This window comes from Hyalella azteca, unplaced genomic scaffold, assembly GCF_000764305.2.
Source record: "Hyalella azteca isolate HAZT.00-mixed unplaced genomic scaffold, Hazt_2.0.2 contig3758, whole genome shotgun sequence".
Taxonomy (NCBI): Eukaryota; Metazoa; Arthropoda; class Malacostraca; order Amphipoda; family Hyalellidae; genus Hyalella; species Hyalella azteca.
Window position 1 is genome coordinate 246,024 of NW_025933995.1, and position 24,680 is coordinate 270,703.

Below are 24,680 nucleotides of genomic sequence, written 5' to 3' on the forward strand. Positions count from 1 at the left end.
AAATATATTATACTATTATGACTTTTCCATTTCAAGGTATTCAATAATTACGTTGCAAGCGAACACAAAGTTCTTTTTTGTTTCAATGTTTGAAATGGTTTTTTACACCTGAATTACTGCAGTATAAACGATATTATTATCGTTATCTTTAATACAAAGTAGCACCAACACGAACGAACGAACGAATATAGAAGACTCTAGATTCCTCAGGCTAAGCGAAGCTAATTCCTATGTTATTTACAAAGGAAATTTTAGGTCTAAATGAACAAAGAGATATTTTAATTCACTAGTAATATTCTGATATGGATAATCTCTGACCTACATAGCACTTGTAAATAATTACAAGCTCTGGATGAGAATTGAAAAAAATAGCCTAAATACTAAGGTTGCGTACAAATGTAGTAGTATTTTGATGGTCTACGCTTGACTGTGATAGCCTAGAGTAGCTGGGCTGAAAGCTGCTCCACTGAAACCATTTTAAAACCCGGATAGTAAAAGCTAAAAAAGAAAGATGACAAGCGTGTCCGGGTTCTCTGCGGAATAAAAAATTTGCATCTGATAAGTGAATTTGTCAAACAATGAGCACTGCTAACTCTCGTAGAATCCTCTTCTTTTAAATTTTAATACTTGAAGACTTCTTTAACAATGCTCGTACGTATAAACAAAGATTCAAGTAAAAAATTCTGTAATTGAAATCGATCATATATAATAAATATGCATCCTTCTCTGCATTTCAGTCAATATTATTTTCTGAACGTAATATACATCAAATTTTTAAAAATAAATTTCGTTGCATCATAGCTGTGATTACAAAATCATATCTAGTAACCCTAAAGCTGAGGTGAATATCATTTGGTCAATATTTTTGATCAACTGTGATTCATGCTTATACAATCAGAATTAAATTCAACTCACATGAACAAATTTTTATTTACAACAAAAATTTCAGGAAAAATCGACTATGTCATTGACGCTGGTTTCTTAGGCAAAACATTGGCACATAGTTAAAATTTGGCCACTCAAAGACCGCGTTGTCTTTATAATAAGAGTTTAATTCATCATATGAACTACGTAGCAACAAAGTTCAGTCTTACTTAACAAGATTGCACAATGACAATTCTACCTATTTAGAAAAAACTTTTTAGTGGGCTTATTTCAGGAAAGCTTCTTTGCAAAGCAATAAAAAAAACCAAAGTTTCTACAAAACCATAGAATAACCAGATGTGGGACTTGAAAGTTGGATCTTTAATTCATAAAAATGGCGAGCAAAACATTCGACGCGAAAGTTCTGTTAACAAGTTTATGATGATATTGGATTGAGAGCGAGGGAGGCTACCGAATACTTGCCCAAGTAGGCAGACGTTTGGCATGAACAAATATCAACATTATTTTCAAATTGTTGAACGGATTATCAATTCGTCAACAGCGCGTTACAGAAATCAGGGCGTAACATTTGAAAACTAGTGTATACCAATATTTTACCTAGTCTATGCCCGGTAAATAAATGCAGTAAAAAATGTGAGGAAACATTTACAATTCGTTTGATATTGGTCCAATTTTCCACCGTTGCTGCGTATCGCATGTTAATATCTGCTACAAATGAAGTTCATGACTAAATTCATATTTAAAGCAAAAACTCAATTTGAACCCGCAGTTATTTGCTCTAGAAGAACTACACATCCCATTGGTTAAATCAGTTTGTGTGTGTTTTCTGCGTAACATTTCACATATAAAATAAACACAAGATAATTTTACGTAATATCATTAGAAAAGGAATAAAAAAATCATAAATGTCACTACCTTGGATGATTCAACTCCTAACTGCTTGCGCCTGCGACGTAATATCCAAAAATAAGTGAAAAAATGCAGCATTCATGATTTTCATTGCCACGCAAGAGCGTTTCATGACATGTTCACAGCAGAGACCAATGTTGAAGATGCAGCGAGAGAGGGTTCAGTATCATGACCTTCAGTTTAAACCTAGAACAAATGTATAACAATTTTCATCGCCTTTCTGGCTACACAACGCTCAAAGAGGAACAAAAAAATTCTAATATATTTCACGGTTAAAAGGTTTGGTATTTATTCTAAAATGTGCAGCATCAAGAAATACCATCATGCACCCGCTGTTATTTCTGCCTGCCCAAAACATTATGTGAAGCTTTAAATACATTAACTAATGACGTTTTGATTTCAAAAAATTATGCCAAATGCTGACAAGTGGCCCAAGAAATGTTGGGAACGTCCACAGAAATCGAGCGAACTTTAGAAAATTTGGACCCACGAGTCTTACTGAAATTTGCATACAGAATCAAATCTACCAAAATAAACTGCGATTAATGACCAGGATGAAGAGACGGGAAGATTTTGCTGGAGCGAAAATGGAGGCACTTAAAATTCATTCCTCAAATGTTTAGCTAACCATTCTAAAGCACGACGAGCTCCAATGACGAGATTATTAATGAAAGAAAATGGACTTTAAAATACCAGTTCAAAACAGAAAGCAAATCGAATAAGTCCTTAATAAAAATAAACGCGAAATCATTGCTGGAAAAAAGACAGTGAACCATCCAAGATGTTCAATAAAATAAATAGAAAGATTATTTACTGTGAGTGTTCTTGACACTTATGATCGAGAAAGTCATTGTAAGATATTTTTCTTCGTCAAATAAGGAATGAAGTAAAGAAGAAAGAGAGTGAACGAAACACAGCAAAGAGACTTAGCTCGGTAGATTCGGGTGCCGTACGACGTACATGTAGGCAGAGTGAAAGGAATAAATCAATGACATACAAAAATATTTTAATGAAACAAACAAGTCAGTCGAATTTAAAACAAGTAAATTCATTCGAATATCAGTCCCCACAAGGTTTAGCTACAATCATTTGAACACGCTCGTTACAGAATGCCTATAATAAGTTAAGCATCGGTGTTTCAGGGCACTGCATGGTACTCGTGACAACTCAATTGTATCTTTCGCCTCCGTGTTTCGTCACCAACATCAAAGATGTAACTTCGCGATAACTTTATGCCTATGAAGAAACTGATGATAAGTTTTAACTGGAAACGTTGAATTATTTGTTTAGGGGATTCAGCATGCATGAGGGTTTTTGGTGAAGAAATATGCTCAATAGTAAATCTTGTTCACATTACATCATTGACTTCCGTGTTTCTTTTGGCCATCGGTCATTGGAAGAATAAGACACACCAACAAAATTATGTAAAGTCTAAGAGAAAATCGTTCACCGACCTATAATTCTATATTGCGAATAGGAGCAAAAAGAGGCTAAGAGGGATCAGCGAAAAATGCCATCCGGCAATGTTATCCTATTTATTAAATTTGAAATTTTGCTAAGGTGGGAAGACGATTGGCACAACGATGTTTCGGATCACTCGGCAGTGTTTAATGCGGAAATAAATACATCACACTTCATAGGAAAACTAACACTCGAAATTATTCAAGATTTCTGAAATTTCTGAACCGTTAAACAGTTCCTAGATTTTAATGATCAATAAGATCAGTTACTAAATAGATGCATGGCACTATCATCGGGGCTGAAAACGGAATTTTCTAGTTGCAACGCATAGCTTGATATGCTGATCAGCAAGAAACTATTTGCTCACAATTTCGCCAGTAATGCGATTAGTAGTAATCATTGTCAAAAAATTTTAAGGGCAACACCGGCATTCAGTTGGTTGCTCCAGATTACAGCACGAAAATGAACATGGATGAAGGTAAAAGTTTATAAACTCAGACATAGGCCGTTCATACAGCCTGTTCGAACATTTGTACGTGCTTCTGGGATGACGCTTCCTCTAAAGAAGTGCGTTAATCTTCATTGAAGTACAACAGTTGCTAAGAATAAACTTTTACCTCGTCAACTCAAATTTTATTTATCCTAATCGTCGAATCCAATCACAGATTAGTCTTTTCCTATTATCATTTCTGTTTCCAAAAGCACAAAAAATTAAATAGTTTCAAAAATTCTTTTAATGAAATTCCCCAGTCATAGGTGGAAGAAACGGAAGTAACATTACAGCCGAGGAAGAGAGAGCTGAGGAGCTCTATTGGTTGACGTAAGAGACTACACCATGCGTCTTGCTCTATCCTTGTGCTGGTCCTGATGCTGCGAGTTCGTCGTGTGCAGTTCAGTAGCCAGTTTTATGCTGCTTATGCTGAAGATAGGACGCTCTGGAAAGTAGCAAAAAAAGTGAAATTATAATTTAAGAGTCAGTATATTATAGTTCTGCTTATAGAGATCATTATTAAGATTGATTAGATTGAGAATAGAGAAGATTTTGAACCATACAAGTAAATAATAATTGTATAATCTGCTGTTTTTTTTTCTCACCGGGGTCTAAAGAGAAGGCGAGCTGGGAGAGATCACCGAAATACTTGTGTCTGAGTGCTGCATCGCAGGATATTCTGCGCGCGGGTAAAATCTGCGCGAGAAAGATCATAATTTTGAATATCAGGGCAAGATCCCACCAGACACGGAAGAAAGGGTAGTAACGAGAAAACAGTTAAATGAAAATCTGAAGAACAATAGTGAATATGTAATAATTTTGGAGATCTACACAAACTTTGCAAAAGGTTAAAAGGTAATCATTTGTAATAAATGTTTTACGCATGAACAAAGCGTGTATTATCTATATTCGTGACTTAATAAGTCGGAAAACACATTGAAATTAAAACAAAAAATATCGAGTCAGACCAAGCGAGCATAATAACATCAGAACAGTATCCAAACATCTCACGGTATCTAAAATTTTTTAAAAGTTACGGATTCGTGGGTTAAATTGAACAGGCATTCGAGAACGTCCCTAATCCATTAAGTAAAGACTAAATTCAACACAGTCGAAATCCTAGCCCACAGAAGTTTTGGTGTAAATCTTACAGATGATGGCGAGGGAAAATAAAGTAAGAGCAGAAGCAGGGAAGACCGGGAGCAAAAGTCCCACTAACTTGGCCTAATAGCGCCGTAGCGAGAGCGAACGACGCCCGCGCTGGCATGAATATTAAAGAGACGCCCGTCGGAATAAGCTTCTTCTTGGGCACCTGCTTCACGCACGTAGTCTATGGCTGTCTAACACGAATGGCTTGCGAGATTTCATTTACAAAACTTAAAGTTATTTTACCTAGAGTGTTGACATTGGCATATTACAACAGGTGTGCAATGGGAGCGCGAACAAATCTTCACCAGCGCCATATATTCCGATGTTGCAACTGTCCTACTTACAAACAAGACGACAAAGTCGCAATGACAATCAAAACGAAAGACAAAGATAACCACTGGCATCATGCGATACCCCTTGCGATGAGAAGATTACTAATGTAAAATACAAAATGTACGAAAAAAAAAGATTTTAGAGGAGCGATTTTCCTTTACTTATTCGGAAGTAAAGGAACCCATGGCAGCAACCCGTAGCAGCAGCAGCAGCAGCAGCAGCAGCAGCAGCAGCAATATGTTATTTAATAACAAGGCAAAGCTCAATACCTGTTTGCTGTAAAAAATCACCAATGAAATCTTTTACAATAATACGGTGTGTCATTAATTATCACTTATTCTGGTTCATTATTTAATTAAAATTCTTCATAGTGCATTTCTTAACCCTTGGCACATTTAATCATTACAGATGTTATAAATGAATAACAACTGAAAAAAACGAAAACGAGAGAAGTTAGAAAGTGAACCCGAACACAAAACTAAAAGACTATTTTTAGAAACCTAATTCTGTATTTTTTCCCAATAGAATGCTATTAAGAATGGAATCAATCCGAAATGGAAACTTATTTTTCTAAAATTAACTAGTCATCGAAATATATCCTTTAAAACTCAAGCATCATGCCTTGGGAAGCATGAAGCAATGTCAAGAGGTAGAGAACCAACATGTGAGTATATTCCAGCACAGCAGGTCTCATATCATACAATTGGATTTACCACATGAATAATCGAGCAGATATCAAGTTCCAGAACATTTGGGGTGCCGTCTGCAAGTGTGTTGTGGGTGACCGACTAGGCTTACTCATTAGCATTCGTTTCGGGCGCTGAGTAACATAGCAGGCTGTGCGTGATCAAACATCAGAATGGAAACAGAAATTTAGCTTCGGTTACTCTAGTGAAGTTTTACCATAGAAATTAATGTCTGATTTCACAAATCGTTAAAACGATGACGAAAATGATATACAAAACTACCCTGAAATTTCAATAGATAAAATTCCATAGATTTTCACAGATCGAAAGGAGGATTGGAAACTAAAAACAATATGCAACGAATCAGAGTGCAGGCTAAAGATAAATATGAGAACGGAATCGTAAAAAAGACCGAATCTAGCTTTCTTTAGGCGTCATTTAGCTACAAAAGCATCAGCGTCACGGCACAGAAGCCAGAATTTATAATCAGACAATCCAGAAGCTCGGAGATCAGATCTCCAATCAACGTCCCAGCGCGAGAAGTCCAACCCCGAGTTTCAGGAAACAAAAAAAAAATATACAACAATCTTCAGGGTTAATGTGACAACAAAGTCCTTGATGCTGCGGTCAGATGCAATTGAGAGCACTCGCCTCAGACGACGACCCTCGGCGTTTGCCAACAACGCAAGAGATTCTTGCGGCAAGGAAAAGAAAACCAAGATTTGCCCCGAGATGAAGTGAGCCTTATTACGACGGGTCACAAGCCTTGACCTCGGAGCTCGTACCTCGAGCATGAAAAATCTTTATTGTTTCAATATAAATTTTATTCAGACGTGTCCGAGTGTCCTGGCTATGCCGCCGCCGTAACTAGAAATACTCGTAGAGTCACAAGATGAGGAAATGCTCGCTCGCAGAGAGACTTGGCGTTCTCTAATAATGGTACTTCTTTAGGCGGAATGATTGCTCGTCACGGCAAAAAATATTGCTCTTATTAGACTACCCTTTATTTTAGAGGGTTTCAAATAAATAATCCTAATCCTAATAACTTGGATAATAAATGGACAAAAGGTCGTAATCATAGGAAGATGATTGGTGTTGAACGATATTTTTGCAAGTAAATAAATGATGCTTTTGGTTACCTGGAGGAACATGGAAGTGAGGGCTTCAGCCGAGGCGACCTCTTGCAGCCGAGGGAAGGCAGCGGACAAGCGTCTGGGGCGGTAGAGGACGAGGCGATGAGGTCGGTACTGAGGCAGGAGGGACACCCCGGGGTAGGTCGCCTCAGTGGGGGTGCCTACAACCTGTCACGACAACATCGACATGTACATGGAGATCAAAGTAGGAAGCAATCGATGGTTGTATACTTTAGCCGCTGAAATGTTAAATTCTTATTGTGCCTATTACTGAAATTGGTGCTGTTTTAGATTTTAGGATGTAGCAGTACTGCTATCCAGACATGCGAAGTTTCGAAAGAACACACAACCGAAAAAGGCAGTTTGACACACTGGTGTGACAACAAGGTGATGTATCTACAGATGAGCCGGTAAATGGGAATCACTTGTTCATGAGAATGCACTTCGTAGTATGGGACTACACTCACCTTGAAAACCTTGTCGAGTTGATCATGCACATCCCTGACGCCGGGGAAGGCGGGTGCCCCCGTGATCATCTCGACGAAGATGCAGCCGACGCCCCAGAGGTCGAGTGACGTGGTGTAGTCGGTGGAGCCGAGCAGCACGTCAGGGGGACGGTACCAGAGCGTCACCACCTCGTGGCTGTACGTGCGTGACGGAACTGACTTGGCCCGTGCCAAGCCTGGGGCGCAAAGGGAGCTTAGTCACGTACAACTTCAAAGCAATTTAAGAAATACCAGTTGGAAAAGTGTACGGATCAATTAAAAATTAAAAAGAGTGTACGGAATATAGACTGAAGTAGGGAATAGTTGAATAAGTGCGAGTCTTTAATGCTATACCTTAAAACTAACATTTTTGAACAAAAAAAAAAACAGTGGTTTTGAAATGGTGTACATCGTAACTTCCTCATTTTTCCCGCAGGTAATAGCAGGTAATAGGCTATTTCCAGAATGACGGTCGATATTTGCTGAACAGAATTGCTTTCATTGCGAAACTAAAAGTAAAAAATAATTAAATATCTCACCACAATCAAGAATTCGAAGAAGATATAGGCTCTAGAAAGAATTGGCGGTAAAGACTGCGATTGAAGATATTACGCAAATTGAATGCCTATAAATTCATACAATAGGCCTGTAACGAAAGAAAAACATTTTTTGCGATGTAAAACAAATTTCTATCATTCCCTCATCCCTGAAGAATCATTAATGAGACACTAAATCTTCTCACCGAAGTCAGCAATTTTGAGTTCGCCGTTCTCAGCGATGAGCAAGTTCTGCGGCTTGATGTCCCTGTGTAGGATGCGGCGTCTGTGGCAGTAGGCGAGGCCTCGCAGTAGCTGGAAGAGAAAGAGCTGCACGTTGCGGGGATGTAGGCCGCCACTGTGTCTCTCCAGGTACTGTGATAGGTCCGTGTGCTGGGTACAAGAATAATGCGATTAATTATTCGTAATGTAGATGTTGTGTGTTAAGACCATAAGGCGACAACAATGTAATATAAATAATACGTTTTCGGCACATCAATGCTATTTACCTTCAATATGAGAATAATTGTTATAACGCGTTAATATCGACCAAACGCTTTAAATCAGCTTACAAGTTTAACGCCATCAATGATCAGCTATCATGCCATAAATTTGAGGTATATGGAGGCCGAGAATATGGGTCAGCGATTTCAAGTACCTAATAATTACTTCAACAAAGTCTCGGATGCGAATAATGACCCTTCGAGAAACTTAACAACCGCTTTGTGGACACGCATACAAACAAAAATTATTAGAATACGAATGCATCATTTTTCCATGTTGTATGACCATGGCATTTCTAAAGAATCAAAGAGACACGCTTAAATACCAGACAGAATGAGGTCGGCTGACACTTGAACTTACCACGTATTCGAATACAAAAGTGAGCGTCTCTCTGGTGTGGATGATGTCGTGCAACGTGACGATGTTGGCGTGCTTGAGTTGCTTCAGTAGGGAGGCTTCTCTAATCGCCGTAAAGGGAGCGCCTTCTTCCTCCTGAAGGCGGATCTCCTTCAGCGCCACCACTTGGTTCGTTAGGCTGGAATAACGGGTTAAATTTTTTGACTTACCGTAATATATCAATAAGTGAATCGAACGAATTTTCCAGGGAAAATTTTAAAAATATTTGTCTCTTTCACATAGACGTTTTTTTAGAAGTATCAGACTTAAGACTTATCAGTACGGGACTGCCGAAGGGCTGGAGTCCAAATGCTATATCGACATTAGGGCCGTAATTTTGGCATTCGTCGCATTCTTGCCAAAAAGCAATGCTACATCGACGCACTTCGCACAAGGAATCCATTCAACGGCGCCATGTTCTAAATGCAGCACCTCCAACATACGGCATTCACAGAGCAGAAATTGATCGAAGCCATCCCTACGATGCAGCGTCTGCTGCATACAAGACCAGTGGTCATCAGGGTGTTAAACTGAACCATTAGAGTGGCCGCCTATGGTAATGAACGCTCCGGCGTTAAGCGGCTCTCGGAGCTCTTCAAATAAAGCCGACAACAATTTGGCGTGATGATCGCGGTCCTTTGACTTCGCGTTTCCGTTGAGAGAGGGCGATACAGAAACGCGGTTTTAATTAAACTCACACAGAGGATACACTAAATGAAGGATAAAGAAAGTGAGTGTTAGATGTCAATGGCATCTGCTCCCAACATTGCTGGCAAAAAATATGTGACGAATTCGACCCGGATTTAGCTACTTCCATTATTGCTATCAATAAATTGACTTTAAAATCACGGTTAATTAACCAAAAAATTGACAAGAAATTAACTCGCAAATCAAGCAGTATTCCTCCAGGAAAATATGCTGGAGCAATAAGCATCCGAAACTACCACTATCCCATGATTCTCTTGTGGTATAATGAAGATATCACGACGAGCTCAAGCTTTGTCAAATTATCACATTTATTGACCATCTGAAGCTTAAAACTAGCAATCATCAACAAATAATTTTACGATAAAACTGGACCCGTTATTGCTGACGATGGCATAGCTAAGCTAAGCAACAGGCTCCTCGCATTACAGGTCTTTCTCGTCCCCACAGCCGCAGTTGTGCGGTGCAAACGGTCGTCGTTAGGTCGAGCAATACGTAAAAAGCGACCAAAAGCAGCGATGAAAAAGGCCAAGCTTAAAATAGAAGCCATTGAGGGAACTGGTGGCCATTGAGGGAACTGCCGCGACCAGACTCTCCAATATTGCAATGGGAATCAAGCTGGTCGTGATATTTTTATGAAGGAAATCGTAGCCACCATTGATGCAGCGAAGACATCTCTAATTGCAACGCCGACAGCGCGAGGCTCGGTCATTTTAAATTCTTCGTTCCGAAATGCTAGAGATTGTAAAAAAGAGACAATCGCTCGAAGACAATTTCATGAAATGATCTCGCTCGTCAATGTTATAGCGTCAATTTGCAGGAAATGAACGAACAAGAGGACCAAACGGAATTAAACTCCTCGATGTAACTTTCCTTTGAGTGGCTAGTGTTTTCCGCGTTTTAATCTAGATCAGCAATAATGAAATCCTGTACAAAGGGCTAAAAATTATACAGAAGATTTGGTGAAGATGACTGAAAATTTTCCGACCCAAGTTAGAAATTGTAATACCATATCCCGGTAAAAAGTAGGGAAATGTAAAACTGCTGGAATGTCATTGTGAATCATGAGGATTACCGATTAAATCACATTTTTCAATTTAGATGAGGGATCGTGTGCAATATAACAGTAACAAACAATAAACAAACAAATAAAAACAATATTAATTAGATTATTCAATGAAACCAGCAACCCGACAACGCTGGCTCCCTGGTCAGATATTGAAAAACTTTACGATGTTTCTTGAAATAAATTTATAAGTTCAAATCATCCAATAAAAAAGACTTGACAACGAAAGATTCACATCAGGCTGACTTATTAAGGACAAATCTACATGTTATTGCCAGAATATTTAATTCTGGAAGCAACCACTTTTCAGTATCAAATTTCAAATAAACTATTTTTTCAGCAGGGTATTAAGTGAGAAGTGAGATTGAGCCTTGCCAAAGAAGCGAAGAGCGGCGCAGTGAAGACTTCAGGCGAGGAAAGTTTAAATTTGTGCCTGCTTGAGATCAAGTTTCAGCGAACAAAGTGTTCGCTTCGTCGTTGAAACCGCAGCCTTCAAACAGGACCAGAAGATGGAGCCATCTTACTCCGAAATGGAACGGAGTATTTCGGTTATCGTTCATCGTAAAAACAAAATGGAAGTTCAATAGAAAGCATGCAAAGCATTTTATGAAACCATGATGAATTTTATTTAAATGAATTAAATTTTCACTAAAGCAGAAGAAAACTCTAGTATCATATATTAAACTCTTCATATATTAAACTTCACGTTGCATGCAAGTAACGCAAAACAAAATACGCTATTAATTTACTAATAATAATAATCATTTTATTTGGGTGTCGGGTAAATGATAGTAATAAACGATTCAAAAATATGAGTTCGAAACGAGACTGATTACGGTACCTGATACAGGCAATTGAATCATGCACAAACTATTCAAAAAAATTTTTGCTCCATTATTAATTGCATAATTAGCCTTCTTTAAGAAAATAATTGTTTGCTTTTTATATTCTAGATGAAACCAATCTGGCTGACGAACGCCTGCCTGACATCCGATGTTAACGAGGCAAAAGGCAGAGTTCAATCTTTTAAGGAGGGCAGAATTAGATCCTTCCGAGATTATTCTGAAGGCAGATCTAATTGTAGGAGGGAAAGTTCGTAAAATCCGTGCCTTAAAACATTATGAAGTTCGTTGCAAAAATAGACAAAGAACCTAAATTTCGGACAATGGATGGGAATTCTCGTCAAGAAAGTTCATGGGACTCTTCATGTTAATGGGAGAGTGGAGGCATGAAAACCCGTCAGTAATTTTCAAGTGAAGAATATTGCGGAAAAATAAATAGTTTCTCACTGCACCGGCAAACTTTAATTAAGAAACGTCGTCCTGGCATCCCCAGGAAAACTAAAAGAATGGGAATTCTTGAATGATCGGAATAATTTGAGTTATCATATTCTCATTCCTTTCACATATCCTTAGTTTCAAAATCCGTTCAAAAATTCTTAAAAACGATAAACTAAAATGTGAGCTACGCTTAGAAAATAAAAACAGTTTAATCCTAATATTTGAATGGCATCTACACAAGCTTAATCAGAAATAAAACATTTCAGGCCGTTGTAATCAGATAACGCCAGCTTGTAATCATTTCTTTCTTGGGTAGTTGACTTAACGACTTCCACTTACCACGGCCCCAGTACAGATGTTCAATCCACTTAGCCCGCCTGGCCTACGCCAAATGGACCAAAAGAAGAACATGATTTACTCTATCTTCCAGACGGGCCGGACAGACAACTTCTCGCAGCCAACCTAACAAGCAGCGTCCTAACCCAAGAATAATTAAATAATATATATCAACGACAATATCTTTATTAAAGGAGGCGAGAGGCCCGTGCAAGAAAATATTCGAAACGTCGTGACCAAGCGACCTACGTGGTTTGCCTCGACTGAAATTCACTGGATAAACTTAAATCAAAACAAAACGCTTGAAGTTAGGTCATTTGTATTCCCATTAAGTTCAATTGAAACCTTTGAGACTCAAGGGGTGGATTTGTCGACAATTGGCTGCCAACACAACTCTGCGTTAATTGTCTTTAGTTTAATTGACCAAACTTTCGAAGTCCCGATAAGTATAAGATTCATTGTTGAGTAAAGGACAAGACTATACTAGTATTCCCTGGAGAGTTGACGCACAAGAATACAGCACTGTATTCTATTTTTCGCTTGATTTTTAAAGAATCTTTCATGTCCCTAACATTCGAGTAGTCAAAGTTAGATTGGTAATCATTGGGCTAGATGCTCCTTGTTCGTCAACTCGTTTCAGAAAAAAAATTGACGAACAGTTAAAAATTGTTTGAAATAATGTCTGAAACACATTATTTGAATTTCACATTGAAAATCAACTGGTATGTTTCGTAATGCATTGTTGTAACCCGTTATATCCCGTTAAAAAGATGCAAATTGAAAGGAACTCTAAATCTCATGTTTCGTCAGGGATATCTCACCTCGTCTCAGTATCGTACCGGGTGTTTATTTAAAGCTTAAATTTGTATCAAATTTTATCGTCAATCGGGACTAGGCTTTCAGAATCGTCTTGCCTCTAAAAAAATATAATGATTCGCAGAGGCTCAGTTACCGCCGTATCATTTGCACAGTAAATGACATCGAGTATCGCTGTAGCGCCATGCCCTGTGGAGTAATCATAGTTTCGAAGAAGCAACTCATTTTTCTCGTCGAAAATTTCTCGATTGGAGGCGTCATTGGCAGTAAATTATCACGGGACGGCAGGAAATGATCTCAGCCATAGACTGACGATAAATTCAGCGATCGTGAGCGTAAATTTGGCATTGTCGGTCGTAAATTAGACGGTGATATGGTTCAAGCTTGCGAGCGCTCCCGCAGCATCTGTGAGATCACATCCAGCTCCGGGGGGTATTTTATTATTTAGGAAATACTTGGAGAGGAGCTCTCGATGATGAGGGCCTCTCGTGTGGCAAAAAGCAGTTGTTAGGAGACGTAAAGCCTGCTTGGTGAGACCAGAATAAATTGCTGGCTAAAACGGTCATTTTGTTTGAAGCGGGTAAACGTGTAATCATTGAGAAGATAATCTCTAAACAACCAATTTGGCTAACCAGAGATTATCACAATTACTTTTAAACAATAAGTTAACACGTTCAATTTCACTTCAAGATTTCTATTTTAAACACGTATTTAAATATGAATGAATAAAATATAAAATACTATTACGCTGGGATAGGATGAGCGATTACCATCTACATAATAGAAACATGAAGGGAATTGCTCAAATCAGAAAAAAAATCTAAAATAAGTGCAGAAAACATGACCCAACATCGATTCCGATCCTAAAAAATATAATCTGCCAGATCCCAAGTTTTAATCCAGACGAAATGAGTTTTTTACTGCGTAATCGAATAAGACTACCCAGGCGCCGGTGCTTCATTAAGTACCAGGAACGTGCAGCGAGAGCCGGAGGCGCTAGCAACTAATATCGCGCGACACTTCCATTACAGCGGACGGTCGCTTCGTTCGACCTCACCGATAAGCTCCGCTGGTCCGCGAGCGGACGAGCTCACGAGACGATCCGGAAGTAAAATAAAACTTGGAGATTAAAAGAACCGGGGCCATACTTTCAAAATTCGCTAAGTGAACGTAAGTACTTAGGCTCTATTTTCTTGTCTATGATTGGTAGATTTTGCTTAAAGGCCGTCAATGATTGGCTGAAGATCTTACGATCTCTTAATTTTTTTAAGTATAGGCCCAGAAGATTAATTTACAGGACATATTTTTAAAATACTACGAAAATCAAATGCGGTATTTTCAAATGATTATGAATGCTTTACGAAACAATTTTGAATTTATCAAACAAACAATGAATTTATGAAAAGAAGAGAGTGCACAATCGAGATACATGAATGACAACATTGAACAACTTCTGAAAGACTACGTGATATTAATGAAAACAATTGAATGACGTCGTCTATAAAATAGGGAAGAAGTAACGCAGCATATTGCACGAACAAAAAATTATTACAGTACGAATGGTTGGAGCGAAGATCAGAAAAGCATGAAAATAGTTGAAATGTTAGCACCGCTAGATCACAGCAGAGTAAATAGCTCTGCATAGTTGTTTTATTAACTTAGATGACGGGACGCGTTACTTACTTGCTGTAGCCTTTATACACAGTCGCGTAGGAGCCCTCGCCCAGTTGGTCCAACTTGATGTAGGCTTCCGTCCGGCCAAACGGAGAGTCGCCCTAGGCAGAAAAAATTTTCAAAACCAGATCAACAAACAAATTTAAAACTCTAAACCACAATTACATACATCAAAATTTTCAGAATTTCAACGGATTTATCATCAATTATCTCATGCAGACGAATAATCCTTGAAAAGAATTGATTTATAAAAAATCGATAAAGCGGATTTTATTGAGCGAAACTGCTCCAAAATATTCGTTTAAAAAAATTTAAAACCACGCATAATTCGGAGATGGGATCCCCGCAGGCGTGGGTGGTACTGTCCTGCCAAGCACGCAAGGGTTGGTCCTCACAATTGCCAGAGTTAAAGTAAAGACAACGGTGATGTCCAAGCACCAGGTCGTTCATTGCCTCCTCTTTGCTAGATTGCTACTGAGGACGGAATGGCAAAATACGGCACTGAAAAGTGTGGTCGTGTCACGCTTCTATGGGCAAGAGAGTGAGGGAGTTCATACGAACGTAGGAGTTGATAGTGAGGGAGTTGATATTGAGCAAAAATTATTCAATTGGTAAAATTTACTCGTCTGTAGATACATTACACCATAGGTAAACCATCGACCGAAATAAAGAGTACAGTTACAAAATAATTAAAAAGTTTTCTTCAAGTAAGCTTGGTGAGAAAAGTTTCTTCGGGTGGATGATATCACATGCTAAAAGGATCGACGGTCTCTAGTGACGCTGAATGGAGTAACGTCGCCTGGCGACAATGTGGCAGCACCGAAGCAAGCCAAGGTGCGGCCGTGTAATAAAAATACACAACGATGCCTTGAAGATTTATAGTTATTGATGGTTCTGCGGCCTGCGGGATAGCAAACAAAGAGCGTTTGGTGCCGACGCCGTTTGCAGGATACGGCTGATGGAATCTCATGAACATTGAGTCGTTCCTTCAGCACGAGGCGCTCAGGTTACTAAGAGATGCCAAGTTACCAGGCAAGTTTGATGAAGAAGACGTGCATTTATAACTTGTCGGTGTTTTGTCGACAGAACGTGAAAATGCAGGAGAGAGAGGTCGAACTCCATTGCACAAGATTCGCAAAAATAATAAAAGATAAAGTCCGTCCGGAGCAAAATTCCAGTTTCGATTGCTTAGATCCGGAATGTTCTGATGCAGGAGTAAATAAGATCATGAGAGAATTAAATTATAACTTTATCAAGATCACTTGTAAATTCAGACGTTCAATGCCTTATATTCCTAGAGTCAGGATATGTTATACCTAATTTGCTACTGATCTCAAGAGAATTGGATACACTCTATACTCCCCGAGTCTAAAAAGCTAATAAAAACCTACTCTTAATTCCATGTGTCAAGTAGGCTAAAACTGATACGTAGGTCATTTGTTTCAGTAGTTTAGGTGGCTGCGAAGATATATGCTCTTAATTTGATTAGTCTGGTGAGCTTACAATTACTATGATTTTCTGAAGAGTCTATTAGGATCTTACATCTTCTTCATTCTAGGTGACAAAAAAAGCTAAGAATTGATAGGCCCTTTATTCGAAGTCAAGTCAGCTAAGAACTGATATGGTCTTCATTCCAAGACTCAATCTAAAGTTAGGCCACGCAGGAAAGGTTGGTGCAAAAGGAGGCCCACCAGGATGAATAATAGATGGCCATGAGAGGATCTGCAAGATTAATGGCCTTCAAGCAGTCACCGCGAGCCTCCCAGGTATTTGTAGACAAACGATGTCTTAAGCGGCCTGGAAATGAAGTAGATTGCTGCCTAACGCAAGGCATGCAAGCGGTGCGGTCATTGATGCACGGATAAAAGGATGTTCATGTTAACCTAATGGGCGTAATTCACCCCATGCAATGGACTTATATTTACTACAGCAAGTCGGCAACTAAACAATACAGTAAAATTAAAGCGAGTAAATTATCTACCTAAAATCACAGAGATCCTCCCTTAAATATAATACATTCCTTACAGGAGTAATCTTAAACATAATTATAAATTAAATTAGAATTAAATACTTTATAATTCACTTGCGTAAGAAACTCCTAGGAACATCGTTGATGAAAAGCAAAAATTACTAAATTTAAAAAATTTACTTGGTACTAAAAATTTACTTGTTACTATAATGAGTAAACTGCATACTCGGTATATGAAACTTCGAATTGGGAATTTAAACACCACATAATTCGAATAATTGTTTAGGGCCACTAATTGTTTTACTTGAGAGATCATGAGAAAAATTATTCAAAAAACAGTTATAACTTTATTAAAATTATTTATATATCATGAACAACTGAAACGTTTGATAATTCAGGGCAATAATCCCCTAATAAGCATCGAAAACTGACATTTTTAGATCAAGCAGTGTAACCAAAGAACAGAATGAACATGAACAGAACAGAACAGAACAGAACAGAACAGAATGCATGCAAAGCGAACAGAACTGACGTGCGCTTCAGAGCAACGCGGCGTCCAATGAAAAATTAACCGAACAAACGAGCACCAAGCAAACTATGAGGGAACCTCCGTCGCTAGATAATATTATTGCATGGCCAGAAATGGGCCAGTGGGTCAACAAACTCGAGCGTCGAAGTTATTACAACGCAAGCAAATATTCCGGGGCAGTCGGACCCGGCAGCCGTCACTGCCTCCATAACCCCGCTAACGTCAGACGCAGCCGTTCCCTCAGGGCGTATAGCCGCCTCAGTTTTGTCCAGGCAAGCAAAAATCTATTCCCTAGGGAGGACACTGAGAAATAATGGTCTAAATGCAATTCCAAAGCTGGCTGTAAAAAAGAGTCGCGGTAATGCAGAGAGAATTGCATTATTGGAGTCATTGGCTGGGCATGGACCCTGGATTGTGCGGTGATATGCCATTCAGGATGCCGTGAGCGCTCTGAATGAAGGATAAAAGTGCTGGCGCAGGGAACAGGAAAGTGCTGGAGCAGGAAAATTAAAATAGTGGTAGAGTAAAATTAAATAACTCGAAAATTTTACATCAAGCAAGTTAGTGTAGATATTATTCTTGAAAAAAAATTCGTTAGCAGCGAAAAATTTTTTTGAACGAAATCAACGTTATCAACTACAGGGCATTAATTGATATATTTTCATTTGTGGCATGTCGAAGTTTACTTAAAGTATCTTAAATTTTTTCACAGTTTTTTTAGATCTCATATTATCTTTAGATCAAAAAATCAATGGAATCATGATATGTATTTTCAAACAAAATAAAAAATTATGATTACAAAAATCAAACGGTGTCTAAAACAATTAAAAAATCTTCTAAACTTCAAAAATTCTCTACATTTTAAAACGATAAACCAGGTTCAGTGCCGTAAATCTTGAGTTGAGTTACACGAGGAACAATGAAATATTTTAAAGTGCCGAGCAATATCATGAGCGCCACAAGCTGAAGATCAAGAGGAAGGCAATCAGGTCCGCTCTGAGCGCTCGGAAAGAAGAGGACGGACGAAGTATTCACTCTATTGGCCATTGCAGCGGCCGTTACCTTCAAGAAATGGACTCAATAACTTGGGCTATAAAAGCGCTAACTTTCCCATACGAGAAATTTCGGCCGTAAACTTAATGTCGAGAAATGTAAGGGCCCACATACCGCAGCCATGGGAGATTTATGCGCAGGAAAACACGGCCAGGGAAGAATGTGCGTGCGCCCTTAAGTTTAGACAACGGACAGATCTATGGTCATTGGTTACCGGACTAAACCAAACTTAGGTCATCAGCGAACAATTTTAAGACACTAACCTGGAACGAGGAATCGAAAATTTATTACACCCAAGGCACCCGAGTGAACCACGAAATGATTTATACAAGAAATGCGCCTGGGAGCGCCTGTTTGGACATGATGAACGTGAAGGCACAGCGCGGCAAGCAGGGACTTATTGCCGGAATGTAAAACAGTTAACGTGTGCACACAGGCGTCGTGGCTGCGATATTATACGGCTGGAAGTAACGTGATCCTAGTGGTCGAAAAAACCGTCATGTCTAACGATCAGCCTGGGACGGTTAATCTAATAGATAAAATATAATTTGTCTCGTAGAAACATAATTAAATGCCGTTACAATTTTCCCGCTACTCGATAAAGCAGTGCTCAAGCGCGCAAACGTTCATTTCACTAAATTGCGGCTCAGCTAAAATATTCAGAATCAGACAACTCACAAGGCACAAAGAAACGCCAGTTCCCTCGTGAGATAATCACATTAAATCCAATTCTACGCACTACAAAGCTCAGGCAACTAAAGCTAATACCTGCAGAAATGCGTATTGCATGAAAATTAATAGTTATACGACAATGAAAATTGCCATATCCCTGAGCTCATTCCAGGAGACAAAGGCAGCTTGGCATGACTGGTTGGCATTAGCCGCACTTGCCGTGCTCTGTGTGATGCATCGGCGAGCGTATATTGCATTAGTAAACGACATGGGCGTAATTGCCAGTGATTCACCGCGCTAGTGGATGCACTAAGCTATTAGTACATGAAATACAGCTTGTGCGAGGTACGGAAGCCAATAATGATCCGCCTAATTCAGAAAGGTTTATTATACCCGAATTACGTCATTGTAATTTTTCGAAGTCATTCATCGCTTCCTGACGTTATAGCGAGCTCTGATGCTGAATGTCGCAAGGATATCTAAAATGAAATAAAATAAACGTGGCCAAAATAACTTTTAAGACGGCAAGGTCAACGTAAATAATAGAACAAATTATTCAACCTAACGAATTCGAGGAATTTTTGTCACGTGGCGTACTGGAGGTTGCCAAGCTCATTGTTTCGAAGTTTACGTTTTCTGACTGGTGTACCTTAACTTAATATAACATAACTTAAAGGCAGGTTTTAACTCTGTGTGTACTCACCCCGAAAGCTGAGTATCGTTTGGATCTACGTTGATCTTTGCAGAGATAAACTTCAGACTTCGGTCTCGGGGGCTTCTTGGGTCTAAGAAGAATTTTCTGTTCTTCCCTGATGTCGTCGTCTAGTAATTTGGAGTCGGAAGACACCGACAACTGGCGGGACAACGTCTCGTGCTCCACAAGTCTATCCCAACCTGCAATTAAATATTTCCAAGTTATATGAAGAGAAACGGTAAATACAGTATGCTTTTCGTATAGGCTTCGACCTTCACTGGTCTGTCTTCTCCGTTAGAATCTACACATGGTCGGGAGTTCACATATTTACTTTATAACCCTTCGGGTTACATGAATAGTTTGTACCTGTTTATTTCGGTCTTAGTTTTTCCATACCCACGAATAGAAAAATTTTTATTCAGATTGTCATGACTTTAAAATTTTTTACTTCGGTTGTGAGACTTTTGTAATGACTTTAAACTTTTTCAATTCGATTGTGAGATTTTAATGATTGTAATGACTTTAACGATTGTAATGACTTTAATGATTTATAATTTTTTAAATTCCGTCTGGCAACATCGGACCAGCTATTTCAAGGGTATGTCTTATGGTTAAGTTATTTGTTGATTCGCTGTGAAGCTCTTCTGATTCATGGCAAGCGCCTAGATTATCTATTGCATTATAGATTAAGTGTGTCCAATGAGTTAATAATTGCGTATAATTGTCTTGTGTGAATGAGTTTGTTCTTATAATTGTGTAATTAAATGTATTTGTTCGTCGGAGTAAGAAGTCTATCCGTCAATGCACTTCCCTCCTCTGGCCCTCATCTCTACTTCAATAAACTTTCGAACCTCAATAAATCCTATTAAACCCCAACTGAACCATCGAAAGTTCAATCAATAATTTAAGAAGAACCTGCAGCAATAGAAACATTACACAGATAAAATTTGAAGTCATTTGTATTGCTAGTGCACACGGTTACCTTGTCATTGATTAACATCTTTTTCTGCCAAATGAGGATTCTCTGTTGAGACAAATTGCAAAATTTTGCAGCACCAAATTCAAAGGTTAAGACAATTTCAAAGTTGATACAAGTCATCAAATGAAAAAAAAAATCAGGAAGAAATTCTCTTGAGTCTTGACTAAATTTATTTGAGCAACAATTCCAATGAGCGTCCAAATTGTGTGACAATTATTGAAAAAAACAGTAATTTATGCATAATATATAAATGATAAAATTTTATATGAATACAAAACTGATGAGCAAAAAAGAATCATTATATTACTAAACGTGCACATGTACACGAAATAACGACAATTTTTAACGTTTTCAGGTTGAAATTCAATTGATTTATTTATTGATATAATGAAATTTGAGTGAACATTTGGCGACTGTTCAAAGACGAATCTGTAACTGAAGAAACGATGAGGTAAAGAATAGATTAAAACTAAAAGCAATCGGTTTGTCGAGCATTTCTTGGTAGCTCAGTACCGAGAGTGCCAAAATTAAGGCTGAATGTGACTCATTTACATGAGCTGACATCGTGCAGCAGGACTCAATGGGCAAAATGAGCAAAGAGATTTAGGTGCGGGAATGTTCACACGACATTGAGGCTGGAAGACATTTGGTGTCCCGGAATAACCGTCGTAGATTAAGAGCGACACGGGACGCGTAATTCACAAGCGTTGCTAAGTGGCAGCATTAGCAGCTGCCGGCAATCTCCTCCAGCAAGAGCTCGCTACTTGCGCCCTCAGGGCTAAATTAAACTAATGATCACAACTTAATTGCACATTCTGATAATACGAAAACGAAACTTGAATGGGCTCTGCGAGGGTCAATCATAATCCAATTTTAATTTATTTTATGCAATAAGTACAAATTCAATAGTGGAATAATAAGTAGACGGTCGAAATAGTAAACAAAACTGGTTTAGTGCATGGAATTAGAAAAAAATAGAGCGGCTAATGACACACTGCAATACACTCGAATGTAGCCACGCAACTGTAATTGATATCATCAAAAGAATTTTTAATATGAACAGCAACTGTTACGTCCAATTAAATATCATCAGATTGGTGATGCTTGTGTGCATCATAGCTGAGCCTCTCATTTCCCTTTCGCAGTTCTAGGTCGACAGACGAACGAGCACTAGTTGATTTCTGGCATCTAAATATTTTATATTATTAATAGCGAAATTTCTCACGGGTCAAGGGAATGAAACATCCACTAATATCTTACATTAAATACGAGTCGCATCAAATTAAAGGGATCAATATTCACGCAAATCAAAACTGTTCGAAGCAAAAATTATCTGGCATAAATTCATATTTTTAATAATATTCACATGCAGCATCAAAAAACATTCAAAACTAGAGCGCTTACGTACATACATATGTCTCTTCTGAGTAACTCTTCTGAATAACTAGCGCCACTCGAGGACCATAAAAATGCACGCTAAAATTTCTCATAGATTTTTGTTTGAAGTTGGCAAAGCTCTCTAATTGCACAAGACAGTAAATCACACTCCCCCAACTTGGGCTCAGAACTACGCATCTCGCGATTACAGGACATTAAGTGTCGCACCGAACTTCCCGAGCGACTTCAAGAACTTATGGTAGGCAGGCAAAGCGACCAAGATAATTTATAATGAGGCATTAATATCGTTCACTGCAGTTTATCTCGAGTAGATGGTTACGAAAAAGCTTATACATTGAAAGCTTAGGGTGTTAAAATGGGTTCACCAATCAATGAGTACCAACAGCAGTATAAAATGGTTTTGATTGGAGTGGCGTCGTGAGATTTGATTGGTACATTTTATTCTTGCAGTATAATTTTGAGAATGTTTCCTAAAGATAACATCACTTCATGTTGAGTTAATTAAGCGATCCGAATTATTTTGAATTTGTTTTTAACTTATTACTTCTCCTCTGCTGGAAAAAAACATTTCCTGTAATCACTAATCTTTGATGCAATACAAGATTCCTGGCTGTAGTTCTTCAGAATTAAACTTTTCATAACTTAATAATTCAGTGCAAACGACTGATGACTGAGAACAAATCAAATATGACGTGAATATTTTCCTATACTTTTTTCATGACATAAAGATGCCAGCCTGACTTCAACTTTACGACGAGCACCAATGCAATAAATCATTAACAAGCACAGGGCTAAAAGCATCGTCATTCTTAAAGAGACGCTGCCACAAAAGGAAAGCAATAGCGCCAACACTACCAGCGTGAAACACACTATACGCATACGAAGAATTTTCATCGACGTCGAGATTTCTAGGCTAACGTTCGAATCAACACAAGTGCCGGACGTTGGGACTCTCCGGGATTCATATAAAAAAATTTGCCACTTGAAAATCTACAATAAATTGCTTCTTGACAGCTTGGACAGGTCTTCGTAACTCGTGTTCATTGGGCTGCGAGAACTGAAGTGTTGATTCAAGAGCGGGAGTTCGGTCCGGCATACAAATGCTAGACTTTGTTGGGGACGCTGAAGAAAATGTGCTTTGTTTACGCAGCCGTAATTGTTTTCCGAAAGAAATCGACTGACCATCTCAGTATGTATCGGAACAGAGGAGGACCATGTGAGTTCCAGAGTTCGATTGTGAGCAAATTTGTGCAAAATTGAAAGAAACAGGTTGGAAATTTCTCCATTGGGGGAACAGCCTACTTGTTTACTGGCGTTTTGGTTGCATACAAATTGTTAATTGCGTTTTCCCGCATTGGACAGAAATCAATGTAGTCAAAATGATTACTAACGATAGAATTAAAAACGAAGATAATTTCCGTAAAAACACTCAATCGTCGGGCGTATTGTGAAATACTTGCCTGGTGAAATAAAAATGTACGCAAGTCGACACCCAATCAAGAACAAACTCTGATCCTGAATAGCGCACCTACGACAGATCGAGTATAAAAACAAAATGACACATGAATTGAAGCTATGACGAATATAGAACTATTAAATAATAGATACACAAGAGCGAAAAACTAATGTTTTCAAGAAACAAAACTGTTTGAAAGTTTGAAATGATTCGCCAACAGAAACAAGTACATTAACTAACCACGTATTAATTCCAGCTAGAGCAACCCCCAACTGTCATGGAATAAATTATTGACAGAATCAAAATATAGACACGTCAAAATATGGTAGCACACTCGCCGTCAAATCTGAAGCAAAGAGCAAATACGCAACCAAAGAGCAGATAGCCTCACCAAACATGAGGCTGAGCAGCGATAAAAATACAGAGCACATACTCCTCCCGCAAATAAACTTTATGGAGCAGAAAAACACAGCCACAGAGAAAATACACCCGAACAAAATAGAGCGACGGGCTCCGGCACAAGCAACACGGCTATAGTGAACGCAATAGCAGGTGTTACTGTCGTGTGTAACTCTCATTAATTCGTTCACAATAACTAAACGATACCAGCACACGAGAATTTCTCGCGATTCGGGGAGGATGTTTCTTAGATACACAAACTTTAACTCGTCAGTGCGCATGAGTTATTTTGAGTTCATAATTCAATGAGGTAGTTTTTGGCTGCCTTGAGAGAAGATATTCGCATGATAAGTTTAAACCCGAACATGCCATAGCGAGGAAAGCGACGTGACGATGTCTATTTAGGCCTTAGGTTATTCACTGAATATGATATAAAAATATCTCCATTTTGAAATACATTTGTTTGTCAGCAATGTTCAACATTTATCTTATATTCTCATTTATGGATAAAAATATAACTCAGTACTCACTGCAGTGAGTGAGAGAGAGCGCATTTTCTCGTCGACGAAAACGTGAAGTGACGGACGGACAGACTGACGGACGAACAGACGGACGGACGGACGGACATGGCGAGCACAATAGTGCATTTTTTCCATAAATGAGAAAATACGCTAAAAAGGCTCTTTT

The 24,680-nt window shown here is 38.6% G+C and overlaps 1 protein-coding gene across 1 annotated transcript; it reads right to left on the reverse strand.

Moving 5' to 3' along the window:
- Positions 1-911: 911 nt before the first annotated feature.
- On the reverse strand, positions 912-19,961 carry LOC108676369 (cyclin-dependent kinase 14; the record flags this gene model as incomplete). The annotated part of the gene is made up of 8 exons (XM_018164433.2): positions 912-4,190; positions 4,351-4,441; positions 7,053-7,214; positions 7,514-7,728; positions 8,274-8,460; positions 8,932-9,106; positions 14,854-14,945; positions 19,771-19,961. Coding segments are annotated over 8 exons (1,220 nt in total), but the record flags the coding sequence as incomplete, so codon positions are not given.
- Between the last annotated feature and the right edge of the window lie 4,719 nt (positions 19,962-24,680).